This window comes from Tursiops truncatus, chromosome 2 (assembly GCF_011762595.2).
Source record: "Tursiops truncatus isolate mTurTru1 chromosome 2, mTurTru1.mat.Y, whole genome shotgun sequence".
Classification (NCBI taxonomy): domain Eukaryota; kingdom Metazoa; phylum Chordata; class Mammalia; order Artiodactyla; family Delphinidae; genus Tursiops; species Tursiops truncatus.
This window is the reverse complement of record NC_047035.1, coordinates 140,739,323-140,760,063: the sequence shown is the minus strand read 5'-3', so window position 1 is coordinate 140,760,063 and position 20,741 is coordinate 140,739,323. Positions and strand designations below refer to the sequence as shown.

General features: G+C 43.8%; 1 protein-coding gene across 7 annotated transcripts in view; it reads right to left on the bottom strand.

Annotated features, from left to right (window-relative positions):
- The window catches only part of WHAMM (WASP homolog associated with actin, golgi membranes and microtubules), a 59,917-nt gene that overhangs the window by 6,905 nt on the left and 32,271 nt on the right, over positions 1-20,741 (bottom strand). For 6 of the 7 annotated variants that reach the window (XM_033852197.2, XM_033852196.2, XM_033852198.2 and 3 more), the window contains 5 exons: positions 11,019-12,029; positions 7,904-8,077; positions 5,391-5,541; positions 2,552-2,721; positions 1,386-1,551 (listed from right to left, as the gene is read on the bottom strand). In XM_033852197.2, the coding sequence (XP_033708088.1) occupies positions 1,386-1,551; positions 2,552-2,721; positions 5,391-5,541; positions 7,904-8,077; positions 11,019-11,696 (1,339 nt within the window). In that variant the 5' untranslated portion in view covers positions 11,697-12,029. The remainder of the gene's footprint in view (positions 1-1,385; positions 1,552-2,551; positions 2,722-5,390; positions 5,542-7,903; positions 8,078-11,018; positions 12,030-20,741) is intronic. The other variant, XM_019945708.3, reaches the window with a different exon arrangement.

Here is a 20,741-nt window from a genome sequence, read left to right as displayed (position 1 = left end):
TTGCTTTACCTGATACTAAAATGTACCTCCAAGGTACAATAATAGAAACAGCATGGTACTGGCACCAGAAGCCACTCACAAATCAGTGAAAGAAAATAACAATTCATAAATAGATCAAAACAAATATGATAATTCTGGATATGAGACAGGTAAAACTCAAAGCAAAGCAACAGGGGAAAATGTTTTTAAAAACTAGTGATTGGGACTGCTAACAATTTGGGGGGAAAAGTTAGATTCCTACCCCACATCAAAATAAATTTCACCTGGATTAAAGAGCCAAATGTTTTTAAAAACAGAATCATAAGAATACTGAAATAAAACATAAATAAATACTGATATAATTTTGGGATAAGGAGGTATAACACCAAAGCAGAAGACTGATAGAGGTGACTTCATAATAATTAAATATTCCTACAAGGCAAGAAAAAGCAAATGACAGAGAAATTATTTGCAACATATGACAGATAATAGAATAACATCTCTAATATAGAAAGGGAATGTTCCAAAGAAAAATGGTCAAAGGCCATGAATAGGCCATGAATAAATGAAATACAAATGGCCAGTAAACATACAAAATTGCGTTCAACATCACTTGTGATTAAATAAATGAAAATTAGAAGATGCCATTTTTTGCTCTCAAGTAGGTGAGAATTTAAATGAATAAGTATGGGGGAAAAGCTATTTTATAATCAGCTGATGGGAGCATCATTTTGTACAACCTGTCTAGAGGGCCATTATGTAGAATGAAATTTAGAAATTTAGAAAATAATAGAGGTGCAGAAAAATGCATATCAAATGATTCTTGTAGTTTTTTTTTAACAAGTATGTGTCAAAATGTAAAACATGCATTGTCCTTGACCTGATTCCATCTTTAGAAATTTATTCCAAGGAAATAATCTGTTGTATACACAAAGACATGTGTAAAGGAAGGTTCTTCACTACAATGCTGTTCACAACAGTGAAAAACTGGAAATCCCTGCATGTCTATACAATGGAATACTATGCAGCCATTAAAATTTTTGATGGTTTTATTACTTACTGAAATGGAAGAATGATTATTATGTATTAAGTGAAAAAGAGGTTACTGAACAGGATACATAGTTCTGGTTTAAGAAATTGAAAGATTTATAAACATCAGCATACAAAAAAGGCTACAAAGCTATAGAGCCTAAGTATCTCTAAACGATTTAACTGGGGTAATAATAGTTTCCCTTTGTTTTGCTGTGTGTTTACCAATGAATATATTATTTGAATAATAAAGTACTAAAGGGAAACTTTGTTAGAAAATTTCAGATATATTAGACAATATACAATAATTGATAATATGATCTGTATTTCCTTGAATGTGTAATTTAAGCATATATACATTTAAATATATGTTTTACCTTTTATAAGTCTTTTAATAGAGTCCAACTGTGTAACAAGCAGTATTTCTTCATATTTTAATATCTCAAATTTAACCTCGTATAGTTCTAACTGAACTTCATAATATTGTATTTCTAATTCGTCTACAACATTTATTTTTTTTTCTTGTTCTGGAAGATCTTCTATCTTGTTTTCATGAAAAAAAATAAGAGCAAGTTAAAATAATTAGTACATTAAAGGCAAACTTTACAAGCATTCAAGTTATTTTCTATTCCTTGCTCAATATCAAATATAAAAAAAGCAAATAGAGAAGAAACACTTTTCCATTTCATTTAATGGGATAAAAATGCCTTCTTCAATGTTTGTCACAAATACTTTATCTCATCCCTGAAATATATGAAAACATTTAGGTTTTGAGAAAAATAAACGGCAATGAGGTATTTACAAATGTTTTCTGCTTTAAAGTCATAATGTTACAGGAAAAAAATTAAGTGACTATGCTTCTAGGATAAAGCACCTCTTTGATTATTCTAAAATTGTGCTGAAAACACGGCTTGATTGATTTTAAACTACTGAGTACTTGATTGATTTTAAAGTACTACATCAGTACTGAGTTTGATGTTATCGTCAAGTGAATCCTACAATATAATATTTCACAAACAGGGACCTCCTTGGTGGCGCAGTGGTTAAGAATACGCCTGCCAGTGCAGGGGACACAGGCTCGATCCCTGGTCCAGGAAGATCCCACATGCCGTGGAGCATAAGCCGATGCCCCACAACTACTGAGCCTGCGCTCTAGAGCCTGTGAGCCACAACTACTGAGCCCACATGCCTAGAGCTTGTGCTCCGCAACAAGAGAAGCCACCGCAATGAGAAGCCAGCGCACCGCAAGGAAGAGTAGCCCCCGCTCACCACCACTAGAAAAAGCCTGCACGCACCAATGAAGACCCAACAAAGCCAAAAACAAATAAATAAATAAACAATTTAAAAAAATAATATTTCACAAACATTTTGACCAAAGGGAAACTTCACGGCCAACCTTCCACAGTCTGCAAATTCTTATCTACTGGAAGATGGTGTTGGAATAAGCAAAGAAAGGAAGCTCTTTCACAATGCCTGGAAAGAAAGATTCTACCTAAAATAAAAGTATATTTTTAAAAGAAAGTTTCACTTATCTTTGTCTCACCTTTCCCTGAATTTCAGCTCTTTTGTGACTGAAACACAACTCTTTGGCTCTCATGAGTTGCAGAGTCTCCCGAGCTAACATCAGCTTGAGTTTTTCTAACCTGGGAGTTGCTGTGGCCCAGGCAGCCTGGCCAAATCTCTTCTCATCCTGTGCCATTTGTTTCTGCATTCCTGTTGTATTGTAATTAATAAAATAAAACATAATTACAACTCATTAAAAACAGAAAAATTTATCCTGAACTAATTCTTTGTTTATTGCCTCCCATGTTACCTGCAAAACATCCCTTTTAAAAGAAAAATTCTTGGATTTTAGTGAATTTTTATTGTCATAAAAATAATGCATGGTTATTGGTATAAAATTTTAGATAACTTCATTTAAAAAAAGAAAATAATAAATCATGAATCTCACTTACTTAAAGCAATTGCTTCTTATATTTTGGTGCATATACTTCTAGACTATTTCTATGTTTAGCTAGACAGACAGGAAGACATAGTTTGACCAAAACAAACAAACAAAAAACCCCCCCACAGGATCATCATTCTGCTTTATATCTTTTTTATTTCACTTAATATATCAGGGAACTCTTGCTATTCATAAAAATAGTTATAGAGAATCATGCTTACTGCTACATGGCATTCCATTTTATAAATGTACTATAGTTCAACAAACTGACAGACAATAAGTTGTTGCTATTTGGGTCTACTATCAACAATGATTTAAGATCAAAGTCCTTCACCCAGCCCACAAGATCATATGGTCTCATCCCTGCCTGTCTTGCTGGCATTATCTCACACCACATTCTCCATTCAGGCATACCTCAGAGATAATGCAGGTTCAGTTCCAGACCACCACAATAAAGCGAATATCACAATAAAGTGATTCACATGAATTTCTTGGTTTCCCATTGCGTATAAAAGTTATGTTTACACTGTACTGTGGTTTATTAAGTGTACAGTAGCATTATGTCTAAGAAAACAATGTATACTTGAGGCAGGAGATAGACGGGCCCCAGACTACACAGTTTCTCCCCTGTGGACAGAAACTCTGTAATAGCAGAAACTCCATAAAAGCAGGATAATGGGGACTTCCCTGGTGGCACAGTGGTTAAGAATCCACCTGCCAATGCAGGGGACACGGGTTCGATTCCTGGTCCAAGAAGATCCCACATGCCACGGAGCAACTAAGCCCGTGCGCCACAACTACTAAACCCGTGTGCCACAACTACTGAAGCCCACATGCCTAGAGCCCATGCTCCGCAACAAGAGAAGCCACTGCAATGAGAAGCCTGTGCACCACAACTAAGAGTAGCCCCCGTTCGCTGCAACTAGAGAAAGCCCGTGCATAGCAACAAAGGCCCAACGCAGCCAAAAATTAAAAAATTTTTTGAAAAAAAAGCAGGATGATGGAGGAGTCTGGGCCCTTACCAGATAAGAGATAAAAGACCACATATTCCTCATTCTCAAAGTCAAGGAGAACTTCCTGACTACACATGCACAGAAAGGCTCCTTGGAGGTCAAAAAGGGAGGGGGCGCCACCTCATAGTAAGTGATGTCAACCTACCCTAGGCCTCTAGAATCCATCTTGGCTAAGAGATGCGCACACACACGGGAGGATCCTGAGATATACCAAATACAGACTCAGAACCAGGCAAAGCAAGATGACTGGTCAAAGGAAGAAATGCCCCGTAAAAGTGATTCAGACTACCACGAGGGTGCGACTCTCTCTGAGCCCACCCGTGTGTCTATCCACAGTCACTGTCCTCTTTTTCCTTCTAATAAACACTTTACTTGCTTCACTACTTTCTGTCTCTATGTGGAAATTCATTTCTACACAGCTGACAAGGCCAGGGCTTTGTCACTGGCCACTGGTCCCTGGTGGTCTTGTGGCTAGGATTCAGCGTCCTCACTGCCACGGCCTGATCTCAATCTCTGGCCGGGGAACCGAAATCCTGCGTCAAGCTGCTGCAGGCTGAGGCCATCTGAGATCACACACATACCTTAATTTAAAAATACTTTATTACTAAAATATGCTAACCATCATCTAAGCCTTCAGTGAGTTGTAATCTTTTTGGAATAATAACATCAAAGATCACTAATCACAGATCACCATAAAAAATATAATAATAATGAAAAAGTTTGAGATATTAGGAGAATTACCAAAACGTGACAGAGACACGAAGTGAGCAACTGCTGTTGGGAAAACAGCACTTGCTATTTTACAACAGACTTGCTCAGTGCAGGACTGTCACAGACCTTCAATCTGTACAAAACGTAACATCTGTGAAGTGCAGTAAAGTGCGGTGCAGTGAAGTGAGCTATGACATGAGGTGTGCCTGGACTGTGCTCCAGCCCATGGCTTCCTCACACTTGGCATACTTCCCAAGTTCCTCAGACTTGTCAAGCTCCCAAAAACCAGAGGGCCTTTGCAAATGCTACCCCTGGAACACTCTTCCCTGTGTGGAACACTCTTCCCTCACTGTTTTGCTTTCTCCACTTCCATTTACCCTTCAGATATCAGGGCAAGTGCCACTTCTCAGAGGCCTTCATTGGCCACTCTGATTGGGCCTAATTTCTCTCTCCTAAGCTCTCAGAGCCCCATGTTTCTCTTCTTCATGTGGCTTGTTGCCAATGCCATTTTCCATGTGTTTGAATGAATATATAATTAATATAATTAAGGTTTTTCTCCCTTCACCTGACTGTACAGTGGCTGTTTACGCTTTTCCTTATATTGAATCCCCAGTACCTAAAAAATACAGAACCTGGTGCTTAAGAGGCACTCAGATGTTCTCCGAATGAAATGAAAATTACATGTATCTTAGTATAGCATTTTAAATTATTACCTGCTAATGCTTCTACTGTTTTTTCAAAATAATTCACTGTAATATCTTGAATCGAGACTATAGCTTCTTCAGCCCGTCTGGTCCATTCTTGGGCTTCCTTCTGCAGGGCAACTATCCTTTTAGGACCCAGACCATCCTCATCCAAGGACTTCTATAGAAAGAAGGGAAAGTTGTATTAGTAAAAGGGAATAGTAACGTAGAGCCATTAGGAAATCGAAAGGAAATTGGTCACACGGATTATTTCAGCTACTTTTATTACTACTACATAGTCAATTAAACTTCACTCATTCATCAGTTCCTTACTGAGTATGAATAAGGCTCTAAGTGGTGCATCCTTTGGATGACAAAGGGATACTCTGAAGTATAAAGGGAAAAAACCCTACTTTTACTTTGTATTACTCAAATAACTTTTTCTGTAAGGGAATGCTGTCAAGTTATGTTTCTCTATTAATAATGATACTCGATTGTTTGAATAAGATCTGTATTGTTAAGCACTCAGCAAAAGCCTGGTACATGACACTCAAGTGTTAGCTGTTGCCGTGGTTTCTTTTAGGGACATGGCAGGAAGCTTTTCAATAGTGAGATTCTTTTCTGAAGGGCAAAAGTAATACAGTAACCTAAAACATGAATGATCGTGACATATACTACGTCATCTAGTATCCAATTCTTCTACCAAGCATAATTTAGTGACATAAGAAATATACCCAGGTTAGCCATCAGGGAAATGTAAATTAAAACCACAATGAGATACCACTTCACATCTACTAGGATGGTTATAATCAAAAAGACAGACAATAACAAGTGTTGACGATGATGTGGTCAAATCGGAACCCTCACTAACTGCTGGTAGGAGTGTAAAATGGTGCATTTATGGAAAATAGTCTGGCAGTTCTTCAAAAGGTTAAACAGAGTTACTGTAGGGTCCAGCATATCCATATATCCAAGAAAAATGAATACATATGTCCACATAGAAACCTGTACACAAATATTCATAGCAACATTCATAATAGCCCAAAAGTGGAAAGTTACAAATGTCCATCAATTGCTAAATGGATATGTAAATGTGCTATGTGCATATAATGAACATTATTTGGCAATGAAAAAAATGAAGTTCTAATACACACTACAACATGGATGGAACTTGAAAACCTGATGCTACATGAAAGGAGCCAGACACAAATCATTCCATACGATATGAAATGTCAAGAACAGGGAGATTTAGAGGCAGAAAGCAGATGGGTGGTTGCCTGGAGTTGGGGGGGAATGGGGAATGCATATGGAGTTTCTTTTCAGGGAGATGAAAATGTTCTGGAATTAGTGCTGGTGGTTGCAAAACTCTGAATATACTAAAAACCACTGAATTGTACACTTTAAATAGGTGAATTATATGGTCTGTGAATTATATCTCAGTACAGCTGTTATTTAGAGAAAGAAAAAATATACACAGGAAGTAAAGACAATCCAAATAATAGATTTGCAAAATAATGAACAGAACAACTTTCTCCACAGGTTAGGCTGGCATGAGTTTCATCTAAACATGATACCATTTTTATGGTAGCCCGGCAGTGGCCATGAGTGCATGTGTGGAAGGATGGCCCAGTGCAGGGGGCAGAGATCAAGAGATCTCTGCTGTCTTCTGATTCCAGCTGGTTTAGAACCAGAGAAAGCTACTGAACCTCCCCACCCACCTTGGTTCCAGATTCATTTATAACACTGGAATGATAATGCTTATTCTAACTAGTGTTCCATGGCTCAATGAAATAAGAGCAATGACAGCATTTACTAAAATTTAATTTACTGAATTACAATCCAGGGCCTTGCTATTTAAATTTTCATCCTATTTCTCAGAAGTCTGCATGTGTCCTTAGAGGCTGAAAATAAGCTAAAGTAAATAAGCAACACATCAAAAACAAGTCATCACTTCCCTGGTGGCACAGTGGTTAAGAATCCACCTGCCAAGTGCAGGGGACACAGGTTCGATCCCTGGTCCAGGAAGATCCCACATGCCACGGAGCAACCAAGCCCATGCGCCACAACTACTGAGCCTGCACTCTAGAGCTCACGAGCCACAACTACTGAGCCCATGCGCCACAACTACTGAAGGCCGCGTGCCTACAGCCGGTGCTCCGCAATAAGAGAAGCCATCGCAATAAGAAGCCCGCACACCGCAATGAAGAGTAGCCCCCGCTCGCTGCAACTACAGAAAGCCTGCGTGCAGCAATGAAGACCCAATGCAGCCAAAAAATTAAAATTAAAATTAAAAAAAAAAGTCATCAGCAAAGAAAGTGTGTAACCCTTGAAAATCTGCAGAAATCTTAATGTATTAAGACGACCGATGTAAAATGTCTTCATCTGAAATCAATTTAAAAAATAATAAATTCAATATATCTACAATATAACTAAATATAGAGTAAACCCGAAGTGGAAACACAGATTGAATCTTAAATGCAACTGAAGAAATAGTATACGATACAGAATAAATCTCATAAAGTAAAAATATAAAGAAAACGTACCAAAATAGCAAGCTTACATGAAGTTGCAAGTTCTCGCATATCCCTGAATGGCTGCAGTAAATACTGGAAGAACATGGTTGCAGCAGTAACTAATTCCTGGTATGCTTCATCTTCCTCTCGATACACTTTCATTAATGCTACCATGGTGTTGGCTTTTTCATGCCCTTGAAGCACCTAGAAGGCAAAATGTAAATAAAGCTCACGTGTGGACAGTATTTATAAGATCATACCAAACCAACAAAGCTAAAGAAACCTGAATGTTCTAAACTTTAATGCGTCAATTTAAAATACTGATTAAGGGCTTCCCTGGTGGCGCAGTGGTTGAGAGTCCGCCTGCCGATGCAGGGGACGTGGGTTCGTGTCCCGGTCCGGAGGATCCCACATGCCGCGGAGCGGCTGGGCCCGTGAGCCATGGCCACTGAGCCTGCGCGTCCAGAGCCTGTGCTCCACAACAGGAGAGGCCACAGCAGTGAGAGGCCCGCGTACCGCAAAAAAAAAAAAAAAAAATACTGATTAAACATGAAAATGCTATTGTTCTCCAACCAAAGTGCCCAGTAAGAATGGTTAAATAAATCATGGTATATCCACAGTAGATTATTATTACTATAATCAATCATTCAGCACTGTGCTTTTGAAGACTGTTTAGTAACTGGGGACTTACCAGGGAAGCCCTGGGGACTTTTATAATAATAAGTGGGAGGTGGAGGAGGATGCAGAGTTGAAAATTTTATCTTAACTATGTTTCCTCTAAGTACTCAGAGAAAAGGACCAGAAAAAGGCATCAAATAGGGGGTAGACTGAGGATATATTTCATCACTTTTCCGACCATAAAGGTTTTGTGAGGATGTACTCCTTTTTTAAAAGCTCATAAGGACACAGAAATGCCTCCAAGTACTTCTCCAGCATGCCAACTCTCTTAATTCCCCCAGGTTAATATTGCCACCAAACCCCCAGCAGATTCAGTTAGCATAACAAATGTGGCTCTAGCCTCTGCAGAGTGCTTCTTCTGAGGCAGGACAGAAAATAAACTGAGCATTTATAATCTAGATAAACTCATTTGGTAAGAAATTACCTTACCCCCCAGGAGAAGAGAAATAAAATCAAGTAATAGTATAGACTTTTTTTCCCCAGTCAATAACCTTAAATTCTTCTATTTCCTTCCCTCCACTTAAGGATAAAGTGATCTATGTTCAGCTGACATTTTATCCAGGTGATAATAATAGGATTAAAAAAAAGTTTCCCTGAAAAATATTAAAACACACAAAAAAGTAAACTTAAGACAACTGATACTTTTCAGTCTTATTGCTTAGACTATTCAGAATTCAAACCATTCAGCTTCACTTTATATACACTAGCAATATTGGCAACTGGTCTAATTCTAGAATCAATTGCTTTCCTGTTCTAAATATGAGCTGAGTATTAAGATGATCACATACACTTCCATGGATGCAGTATATTTTATATTTAAGCCCTCCTCTGCCCACCTGTTACACGTAAACAGGTGAACCACACAAGTGTCAACAGCTAGCCTAACAGTATGAACTATACTGGTGCCATAGTACCTCTGAATGAACTTCAACTTGGGTAACGTATAACTTTTACAATAGTAACATATGTTAGTTTAAGGAAAAACCACTTCTGTCAGAAACTGGTGTCTAAAAAATAAAAGACTGTCTGATTCAAAATGATAAAGTTGGGCTTCCCTGGTGGTAAGAATCTGCCTGCCAATGCAGGGGACACAGGTTCGAGCCCTGGTCCTGGAAGATCCCACATGCCACGGAGCAACCAAGCCCATGTGCCACAACTACTGAGCCTGTGCTCTAGAGCCCGCAAGCCACAACTCCTGAAGCCTGGGCCCCTAGAGCCTGTGCTCTGCAACGAGAGGCCACTGCAGTGAGAAGCCCTCGCACCGCTGCAAAGAGCGGCCCCGGCTGGCGGTAACTAGAGAAAGCCCGCGTGCAGCAACAAAGACCCAACACAGTCAAAAATAAATTTAAAAAAGATAAAATTGACTGGCCTGAAACTGCTCTGTGGTTTCCTCACATTAAAAGTGAAATTAGGGGCTTCCCTGGTGGCGCAGTGGTTGAGAGTCCGCCTGCCGATGCAGGGAACACGGGTTCGTGCCCCGGTCCGGGAGGATCCCACATGCCGGGAGCGGATAGGCCCGTGAGCCATGGCCGCTGAGGCTGCGCATCCGGAGCCTGCGCTCCGCAACGAGAGAGGCCACAACAGTGAGAGGCCCGCGTACCCCAAAAAAAAAAAAAAAAAAAAAGTTCATTCTATATTTAGCTTGAGAGGATATAATTAAGATTTTGAAATGTGGCTGGATTGTTCTCTTACACCTCCCCCTCCTCAAATGAAGGCAGAGAAAAATCATTCAGATTAAGTACAGCGTATAATGAGAAAAAGGCGAGCAAGAGGCATGTCAGGGTGTGGGATAGAGCACTAAATCTTGACTCAGGAGAGTCAGCTGGTTGTGGATATATGAGCCATATTTTTCTCTTAAACCCTTTGGTGAATTTGTGAATCCCCTTCAGTTCTGTAAGCTTACCACTCAAAAAATGAATTGTTCCATCTCGCTAATTACCTCTTTCAAGCTTAAAATTGCACTCACGTTGCTGCTGTTCCACACTGATGAAGACAGCTCACATCCTGTCGGCTGTCCACTTGACCGAGTCTTTATCACCTAAAAAACCTGTGTCCTAGAAGCACCTTCATCCTCTAAAACATTTTGTCTCCATTATCGGTCTTCCCTCATACACAGAACCTGTCAGTGTTTACCTTCAGTCTGTGTTGTCATTTCCTACACGGATGGGATATTTCTAGTTTTGCTTTCAGTATTCTCTGGCACTTCCTGTCAAAACAGCCAGCTCCACCAGCATCTTCAGGGGAAAGGTTTAAGGGCCTACCCTGGCTCCTAACTGCGATTAAACTTTGATTTAACTTAGTCCTCTCGCTATAGGCCCCACGGGGCTTCCGCGGAATTCCCCTTGATGCTCCCCGACAGGTGAAGAGCACCTGCGAGGCTGCTAGCCCTTCCGCGCATCACGCTGTTAACCTGCTCCTTCCCCGCGCTGGTCTGCGGAAGGACCCCCCCTCTCGCACTCGTCCCAACCTGGAAAAGGGCCCGAGGCTCAACCGAGAGGCAGAAGGACCGGGCGACGGCCCGGCGGGCGCGTACCTGGCGCAGCCGCGCCCCCGCCTCGTCCCGCCGCGCGCGCAGGACCCGCTCCCGGAACTCGCGCAGGCTCTCGCAGTCGGCCGCGCATCCCTCGGCGGGGAAGAGCGCGTCGCGCACCGCGGCGCCGCCGCAGGCGTCGGCCGCCTGGCCCAGGTAGCGCTCCAGCTGCCCGCACAGCTCCTGCAGCGCCGCCTCGCCGAGGTCCGTGCGCGCCGGCCATACCAGCGTCCACAGACCGGGCCCCAGGCCCCAGGCCCCGCCACCGCCCGCGTCCAGTTCCGGCGGCAGCCGCGGGAAGCAGCGCTCCAGCGGCGGCCACAGCGCCGCCAGCTGCTGGTGCGCGCCGCGGAGCCCGGCGGCCGAGAGCAGGCCTGCCCAGCTGGGCGGGGGCGCGGCGGCCTCAGACACGGGCTCGGACACCAGCTCGGGCCCGGGCTGGCTCCCCTTACGCCGCCGCCGCTGCGCCGTGCGGTCGTGACAAGTCACAGCGAACTTGCCCTCCACGTCGTTCCAGGCCACGAGGAAGCGCAGCTGGTGCCGCTCGGGCTCGGCGAAGAGGTCCTCGCGGACCGGCACCCAGCCCTCCAAGCTGTCGGGTTGCTCGTCCTCCATGACCGCCGGCGGTCAGCGCCCGGAGAGCTCGGCTCGCCGGAGCCTGGTCTCCCTGCACCCCCAGCCACTGGACTGTCCGGACCGCGTCATTTTTCGCTGAACTGAAATCGGCGTCAGCACCCCAGCTGCCGCAACCCTCGGCACTTTTGATTGGCTGCCCGCGGCCTGTGAGGCTTCCAGCACGCTTCCGGGATTGGTTGGGTGATAGAAGGGAGGGTTCGCGACAACCAATGAAAAGGTCAGAAGGTCGCCGCTCCGAATCAATCAATGTCGCAACCTCGTCTGGAGCCCGGAATGATCACTCTTGCCTCACCTTTTCCACCTGTGTACACACTGACGTTGAAAAAAATATTTGTTAAATGAACGAGTTATTGTCTTAGCCTCCTACACTAAACTGTGAACCTCTTGAGAACGCAAACCCAGCTAGCTGACTTGGTCTTCTATTACTGGGTAGAAGCCACAAGCTTATTGGTATCAATTCAACAAGCTTTTATGGAATGTTTGCTGTGTGCCTGTTTTGGGAGGCTAGGCGCGGAGGGGGCATACAAAAAACGTACAGTCCCTCCGCCTTCAAAGCATCCCAGCTCCCAACCAACATGTTTAAATATAATCGGTGTTCTAACACGTCATTTTAGAGATAAGGAAACTGAGACCCAGAAAAGAAACGTTTCTTAAGATACACAGACATGTTTATGTATGACTGATTCACTTTGTTATAAAGCAGAAACTAACACACCATTGTAAAGCAATTATACCCCAATAAAGATGTTAAAAAAAAAAAAAGATACACAGACACTTAGGCAATTAGACACTTCAGACCACCTGGCTATTGAAGACCTGTTTACGGAGATCAGGAGGTGTAGTTTGCAGGTAGGGATGGAGTGTGGGTTGGAGCTGAACCTGTTCATACAACAGGGTATAAGACAGCACAGGGCTCTACCCAGGAAATGTACAGTGTAGACAGAAATACAGTACATGTCAGCTCCCGTCCTGTGAGAGCACTGCTAGAGGGGTAGTGGGGTTGGAGGACCGAGGGGGAGGAGCGAGAAGTCCAGGGAGCGGGGAAGGAACCCTTCATCAAAACACGGTTTGTGAGGGCTTGATTCAGGAACTAGTGAAAGGGCTTTTGAAGTTTTTGAGCTGGGAACGCCAGGAATCAGATTTGTACTTGCTATTATTGCCCAAGGTAAAACAACAACAACCCCCCTCGCCCCCCCCAAAAGAAAAAAACCAGGGCCAGGCTGAAGCTTTGGTTAGGGGCATCTCTACCCCCCCCCCCCCAAGATAATCCCAAGGCATCTAGCAGCCTCTGTGGAATGTAGCTTGAAGGTCTAAAGATTCCTCTATCTGAAGGTCCCTCCCTTTAATGTCGAGGAGAGGTGGGGCTATGGGTTCTTGGATTCCCAATAGCTACTCTGGCTGTCACCCAGTCCTCCTGGAGAGATAACCTTCTAGCTGAAGTGATTTATTTTTCCTCAAACTGTTTTTTAATATATCATTTTATCTAATATGATTTCTTATAATTCTTTAATAGTCTATTTTAATATCTTTGAATATTCTTTACAGTATGTCTTTACTGGTTTTGTTTTATAATCTTATTTCTATTAGTCTTTCTAAATTATTTGCTTTTTCAAAATGAAAATAGCAGACTTTCTAATTATAAAAGAAAATTTTATTTCTTGTGAAAGGGGAATAAATGTATATATTCTTAGAAAAAATGTGGAAAAGTATACACCAAACCTAATAATTGTTGTTACCAGGATGCATGACTGGTTTACATTTACTTTATGGTTCTTTTGTAGTATTTGCTTTTTTCTCAGCCAAGTATTACATATTATTTTACAATAAAAAATAATTTTAAAAAGTAATAAAAGGTATATATAATTATTATAAAATGGACGAATCAAAGCTATAAATAAAATAACTCAAAAAAGATAAACCCTGCTTTCATTTTGTGTGTGTGTGTATATATATATGTGTGTATATATATATAATTATATTGTAATAATATTTTGCATACTCTTCCTACTTACAAATATATTGTGGACATTTTCCACATTAAAAATATAGGCATTGGGGCTTCCTTGGTGGCGCAGTGGTTGAGAGTCCGCCTGCCGATGCAGGGGACACGGGTTCGCGCCCTGGTCCGGGAGGATCCCACATGCCGTGGAGCGGCTGGGCCCGTGAGCCATGGCCGCTGAGCCTGCGCGTCCGGAGCCTGTGCTCCACAACGGGAGAGGCCACAGCAGTGAGAGGCCCGTGTACCGCAAAAAAAAAAAAAAAAAAAAAGGCATTGGGCTTCCCTGGTGGCACAGTGGTTGAGATTCCGCCTGCCAATACAGGGGGCACGGGTTCCAGCCCTGGGCTGGGAAGATCCCACATGCTGCGGAGCAACTAAGCCTGTGCGCCACAACTACTGATCCTGCGCTCTACAGCCCGCGAGCCACAATTACTGAAGCCTGCGTGCCACAATTACTGAAGCCTGTGTGCCACAACTACTGAAGCCCACGTGTCTAGAGCCCATGCTCTGCAACAAGAGAAGCCACTGCAATGAGAAGCCCGTGCACCACAACAAAGAGTAGCCCCCACTCACCACAACTAGAGAAAGCCTGCGCACAGCAACGAAGACCCAACGCAGCCAAAAATAAATAAATTAATTAATTAAAAAAGGTATCTACATCATTATTTTTAATACTTGCCAAAACTGAGTTGACAGTGTTGTGATTTATTTAAAGAATTCTATATTGGTAGGAATAGATTAATTTCAATTTTCTGCCAATATAGATAATGCTGTGGTGAACATTCTTGTACATATATCTTTGCATAATTTATTCTTTCAAATTGTTTGCTTTTGATATTTTATTTGGCTTCCAATATTTTTATTGTATAGATAACTGGCAGTAACAGTGTTTTAAAAATGAAATTTTGATTAAGGTTTCAAAAAGCAATAGATGTAAAATTCTGAGATCAAATCACCACATGCAAACTTTTCAAGGAAATGGTCCAGAACCCAATTCATGCCCTCCACCAGTGGAAGAAAATAAAAAGGGATCAGAGTGAAGAAAAGAGGGTATTTGAGAGGGAGACTGGTGGAGCGATTTTTCTGGAGAGAGCTATTGTTGGACTGGATGGGGAGAGTTGGAAGCCCCACCCTCTATCCCCAAGCCCAGTGTGGGGTCTTCAAAGGGACCCTTCAGGTAGCTCGCTGTATTTCCTGCAAGTGGGCCAATGGTGGCCTGAGGAGAAAAGATTGGCTGCTTTGGTGGCAGAGCCAGGGGGAGTGGCTGCATTGGAATTGTCTGCACCCCAGAGTTTGCCAGGACCAAGGATGGAGCCTACATCCCAATATCCAGATGTGGGCCAGCAGGACGACAGAGCCAGCAAGGAGTCACCTAGATCCTGCCTGAGAGAACCAGCTGCATGGGTCAGGAGACCTCATTTGAGAAATCTTGGAGGTGGCCCACCAGGGCCTGGAGGAGGAGTGCAAGGGACCCCCTGGAATAGAGGGGTTCTCAGCCTGGTCGTGGGAACTCCAGGGGAAAGGGCTTATCATGGTAAACCCTAGAGATATACAAAAGCTCAGAGAGACAGAGAGTGCTCTAAGCACCTGCCTGCCCCAGAGAGCCAGAAGCTAGCACCCACCCTCTGTGGCACCAACTCAGATAGGAGCTGTCTTATCACCTTAGCGCCTCCTGCCCCTGGCAAACAAACCAGCAGCTAAGGGAGGAGGTGTGGGAACAAGAGGCCGACCTCATCCCCTCCTTTCCCAGGGCAGACTTCCAGTTACAGAGGCCTCAGCTGGGGAGGGGAGAAGATTTTGATGCTGGCTAAACTAAGTTTGACTTTTTTAAAAATTTATTTATTTATTTATTTTCAGCTGCGTTGGGTCTTTGTTGCTGTGCGTGCGCACTTTCTCTAGTTGCGGTGAGCAGGGGCTACTCTTTGTTGCGGTGCACGGGCTTCTCATTGCGGTGGCTTCTCTTGTTGCAGAGCATGGGCTCTAGGCACGCAGGCTTCAGTAGCTGTGGTGCATGGGCCCAGTTGCTCCGCGGCATGTGGGATCTTCCTGGACCAGGGCTGGAACCCGTGTCCCCTGCATTGGCAGGCGGATTCTTAACCGCTGCACTACCAGGGAAGTCCTCTAAGTTTGACTTTTTAATTAACGTATTGGACTGTACATTCCCTTACTGAATGGAGACTATGCCTTCAAGCGACCCCAGGACTCTGTGTTACCTAAGAGGGAGCAGAAAGTCACGGGTGTGCTCGATTTTTATCCAGAGAGGGGAATAAATGAGTAAACGTTCAAGGAATAGTGGGAGAAAAAAAATTAAGTTGCATTTGACTACCTTCAGATTTGTGCTTATTCAAAAGACTCTGGGAAAAGCCCCTCAGGCCAGGTGGAAGGTGCACAGCCTGGGGACTCTCAGAAGTCCTCCTTCTCTGCGTGGCCTGCAGCCACCCCCCTGCCCTTGCTGTGACAGCCCCCAGCCCTCTATTCATGACCATACATCAGGCCCTCCGTGGAGCCACCGGACTCCAATCCCCACAGTAAATGAAGTAACTCAGGGGACAGCATGTAACCTCTCCTGGTGACACTTGAGCAGTCAGCAGTGGGCAGGTCTATATTTGGGCTTTCACTCATGAAAGGCCTGTTGCTATTTGCAGCCGGAGCCAGCTCGTGTTACCCTTGCCTTTGCTGCCCCACTTGTAGAAGCCTGGGCTAAAACAGGCAGGGGTAGCCCGCGGGGCACGCAGAGGTCACAGGGAGGGAAAGCCTGCTGAGCACGGATGCAGTTTTCTAGCAGTTATCCAGAGCCTCCGAGTTAAAAGAAGAATTTATGGATCCTTAAATTAACAGGCAAGTTTTTGGATAGGCATTCTTCAAATGCAAATTGTATATTAGAAGCTCAGTAACTTAGTACCAGAGTGTCAATGCAGTATCTTTCCTTTAGGTGGGAAGAGATATCATCTTAAATGACAGATGTGTACATTGCAATAAACAGTGCGAACATTTCCTGTGCCTTCTTGGAGCAAGGATTCAAGAATGTGGTGTTGGTATGGGATGTGAAAGCCTCAGATGCAGATAGAGAGAGGCTGGTGATTCTTGCAGTGTGTCTTTAGGGTATTTTTAGTACAGGGGTCCATTTGTTAGAACAGTTTGGAACCCTAAATGTTGATACCATTTGGCTATGGTATCAGGTTGTTAAATACCTTTTATTTGAATCTGTGTGTGCATGCTGACAAATGATAATTTTATGCTTTGATTCAAATACTGAAAAACAGCTTTGTAATCAGTTTTCATCTGTTATGCATACCCCCTCCTCCTACAGAAAGTTTTCAGGTGTGGGCTGTGCTGATTTGAGCCATCTTGCAAAACTATACAGCTAACACTTTAAAGCAAGTTTCTTTAGCTGTGGCTGAGAAATTGCCAGGGGCTACATTGGTGAGCTTCTAAAATTGTAAGCAAAATTATGTTTGTGCCCTCATGGGCTCACTTTTGGGGAGAGAATTCACAGCTTTCAGTAGATTCTCAGGGATATCCATGACCCATAAAAGGTTAAAAAACTTTTTGGGAGGTGACTTTTCTAATTAAGCACAGGAACACACCTCCCATATAAGACTTAGGCAAAAGTCTTCTTTTTTTTTTGAAACTGTGGATCAATTGCATAGAGTAGAAGCTACCCAGCTAATATATTCGTTATAGACTTGATTTATTACATTTCTCTAAGCCTTGGCTTTACATTTATAAAATGAAAATTTATTGTTAATATTCCTTTCTCCCCCAATTGTGAACATTTTGTTAAGACATGGAAAGAGCCTGGATGTTGAGGGGAAAAGGGAGTGTCAACCGTGGGGTATGTTGCAATACTCCTCCTTTGCTACCCAGGTCCCAGACCAGTTTGTGTTGGTTTATTCACAGGGCAGATGCTGGCGTGGAAGAATTTGTTCTTATTAGCATCTGTGCTCAGTGGTTTCCAGTCTTCTTGCCTGTTTAACGCTTTGATTTAGTGTCTCACATTCCAGCAACAGGCTGAAAGAGTTTCTCAGGATGATTTATTGCTAACACAGAATTCTGGTTTTCTCCCTTTTGTAAGCACATGGAAATATAAGTGTTATTTTTGGCTGGGCTGCTCCTCAGCCCATAGGTGGTATGGTTTTGTGGGAAAATGGGTCCAGATGCAACTCTTTCCCTGCCTGGGTTGAGTCCAGCACTCAGAACGGCACTGGATACTGAGTAGCCCCAGATCAATCCTTGTTAAATGACATCAGCCACAGTGAGCCATTTTTCCTCACAGGGACTCAGTTTTGCCATCGTAGAGTCAGGAAATTGAGTTATATGCTTTCCAAGGGACCCTCCATCCTTAGAATTCACATCTCTGCCCAGGTTCCTTGGAAGCTCTTGCTGTAAGAAGGGGTGATCTCATAGCCAGTGCCCGTGTCTGGATGTGAGGCTGCTCTGCTTTGGTGCCTTCTCCCATTTTCAGCTGTCTTCAAGGGACAGAATGATCCCACTGTGGCCACAGGTGATTCTACACTGCTCTGGTCGCTGTGGGTTTTCCCTTTCTGACCCCAGCCCTCCCCCTCCATGAGTGACCAGGTGGGAGACTTCTAACCTAGCCCAGGTGGGAGACGCTGAGGTCCTAGTAATAAAAACAATAATAGTAACAGTAACAACAATAACAGCAGCTAACATCTATTGAAGACTTACTTTGAGCCATGTACTGTGCTGAGCACTGTACACACGTTATTTCCTCTGAATGCCAACTTTATGAGGTAGAAACTATTAATAAACCCATTACACGGACTCATGAAAGTAAGGCCTAGAGAGAGGATTTTCCCAGGGTTACACGGCTAGGAAGTAGCAGAGACAATGCAAACACAGGACTTTCTGAATCCAGACCAAGGTGACCTCAAGGAGAGGTAAGGGGAGCGGGTAAAGGGATGTTACCTGGAGATTGAGGAGACAGAACCAGAATCAGAGTTAATTGGACATTAGTTAGATTTCAGGATGTCAAGGATGAGCTCCCGGTCTCTGATTTGGGTGCTGATGGGAGTGGGTTACTAATGGCTATTAGGAACGCAGTGGTCCTCCCCATGGTGGATGGGCGGGGAGCTCTCAGCAGGAAGAACAGCCTGAGTCAGGGCCTTGTGTGGGACTTACATGAAAGGATACTGAGAGAGGTCAGAAGGAACAGCAATGTCCACTGGAGAAGGCCAGGCTGTGTGGGGAGGTAGAGCTAGGATATGAGGGGTGGGGGATAACTTCCCTGATACCCAGGGGAGTTGGGACTTGCCAGCAGTGGAGCCCTCAGAATGCAGGACGTGTAGACTTTCCACATCCTCCTGGGCAAAGCAGCGTGGTGCTGTGCTTACACTAGGCAGGGACTCTCCTGAGGAGAGCCATGGGGTGCACAGCCAGTGGACCATAGAGACAAAATGGTTTCAAGGAGGATTCCTGCCTACAAGGTGACACTCAGGTGTGATACTGGAGCCACAGAGGGAAACTGTGTGATTTTGGTCCATGTGACCGGAGCCTGTGCTTTAAGAGGGGGAGGTATCCTGGGGTCCCAGGACAGAGGCAAGTGGTGTCTCTGAGAAGCTGTGCACCAGCCCAGATGGGTCAATCACTTATTCACTTGTCCGGGGCCTCCTTTCCACCAGGAATCATGTCTTGTTCATTGGACCCCCAGCATCCAGCAGTCCTGTTCTCTCTCTTTTTTTAAAAAAAAGATTTATTTTATTATTTACTTAATTTATTTTTGGCTGCATCAGCTCTTAGGTGCGGCACACAGGATCTTTGTTGAGGCATGCAGGATCTTTTCTCTCTCTAGTTGTGGCACGTGGGCTCCAGAGCATGTGGGCTCTGTAGTTTGCTGCATGCGGGCTCCCTAGTTGAGGCGTGCAAGCTCCGTAGTTGTGGAGTGTGGGCTTAGTTGCTCCGCGGCATGTGGGATCTTTGTTCCCTGACCAGGGATCGAACCCGCATCCCCTGCATTGGAAGGTGGCTTCTTTACCATTGGACCACCAGGGAAGTTCCAGTCCTGTTCTCTTGAATCCACCTGAATCCACACTCCTCCAGGCCCATGAACAGTCAGGGCCGGTGTCAAGGATGATGCCCAGCGCCACAGCCTCTGAACATGGTGGGGTCACCTGTGATCTCTGTGTGAGTGCAAACTCCCAGGTCACTCCGTGTTGCCCCACAGCGTGCTGGGGCAGGACTTCTGAGACTCTGGCCTGACCAGGTGGGACCTGTAACACCCCTGGAGCAGAGAGAGCAGCCAGGAGCTAGGAGTGAATACAGAAGTGCTCTTAAGCTCGGAAGACCTGCTGCTGCTGCAGGCCTGTAAGAAGCCCCTGGAAGTGTGACCCTCTCATCCTCTCAGCTTCTATTTCCAGATCTAATTGCCCTCCATCTCATTCCCCTCCCCTGCCCCCATGATGTTGTACTAGAGCTCAAAGCAAATGTTCGTGGTGAGACACTACTTCTATGCAATGGGGTTCTTCTTCCCCCACCCCCAGCTTTATTGAGAGATAGTTGACATATAACTTTAAGTAAGATTAAGGTATACATGTGATGATGTGATGCACATATTTATTGCAAAATAATTACCACAATAAGGTTAGTTACAGCCTCCATCACCTCACATAATTACCTTTCTTTTATGTGTGTGGTGAGAACGTTTAAGATCTACTCTCTTAATAAACAAATGGGACCTGATGAAACTTAAAAGCTTTTGCACAGCAAAGGAAACCATAAGCAAGATGAAAAGACACCCCTCAGAATGGGAGAAAATATTTGCAAATGAAGCAACTGACAAAGGATTAATCTCCAAAATTTACAAGCAGCTCATGCAGCTCAATATCAAAAAAACAACCCAATCCAAAAATGGGCAGAGGACCTAAATAGACATTTCTCCAAAGAACATATACAGATTGCCAACAAACACATGAAAGGATGCTCAACATCACTAATCATTAGAGAAATGCAAATCAAAACTACAATGAGGCATCACCTCACACCAGTCAGAATGGCCATCATCAAAA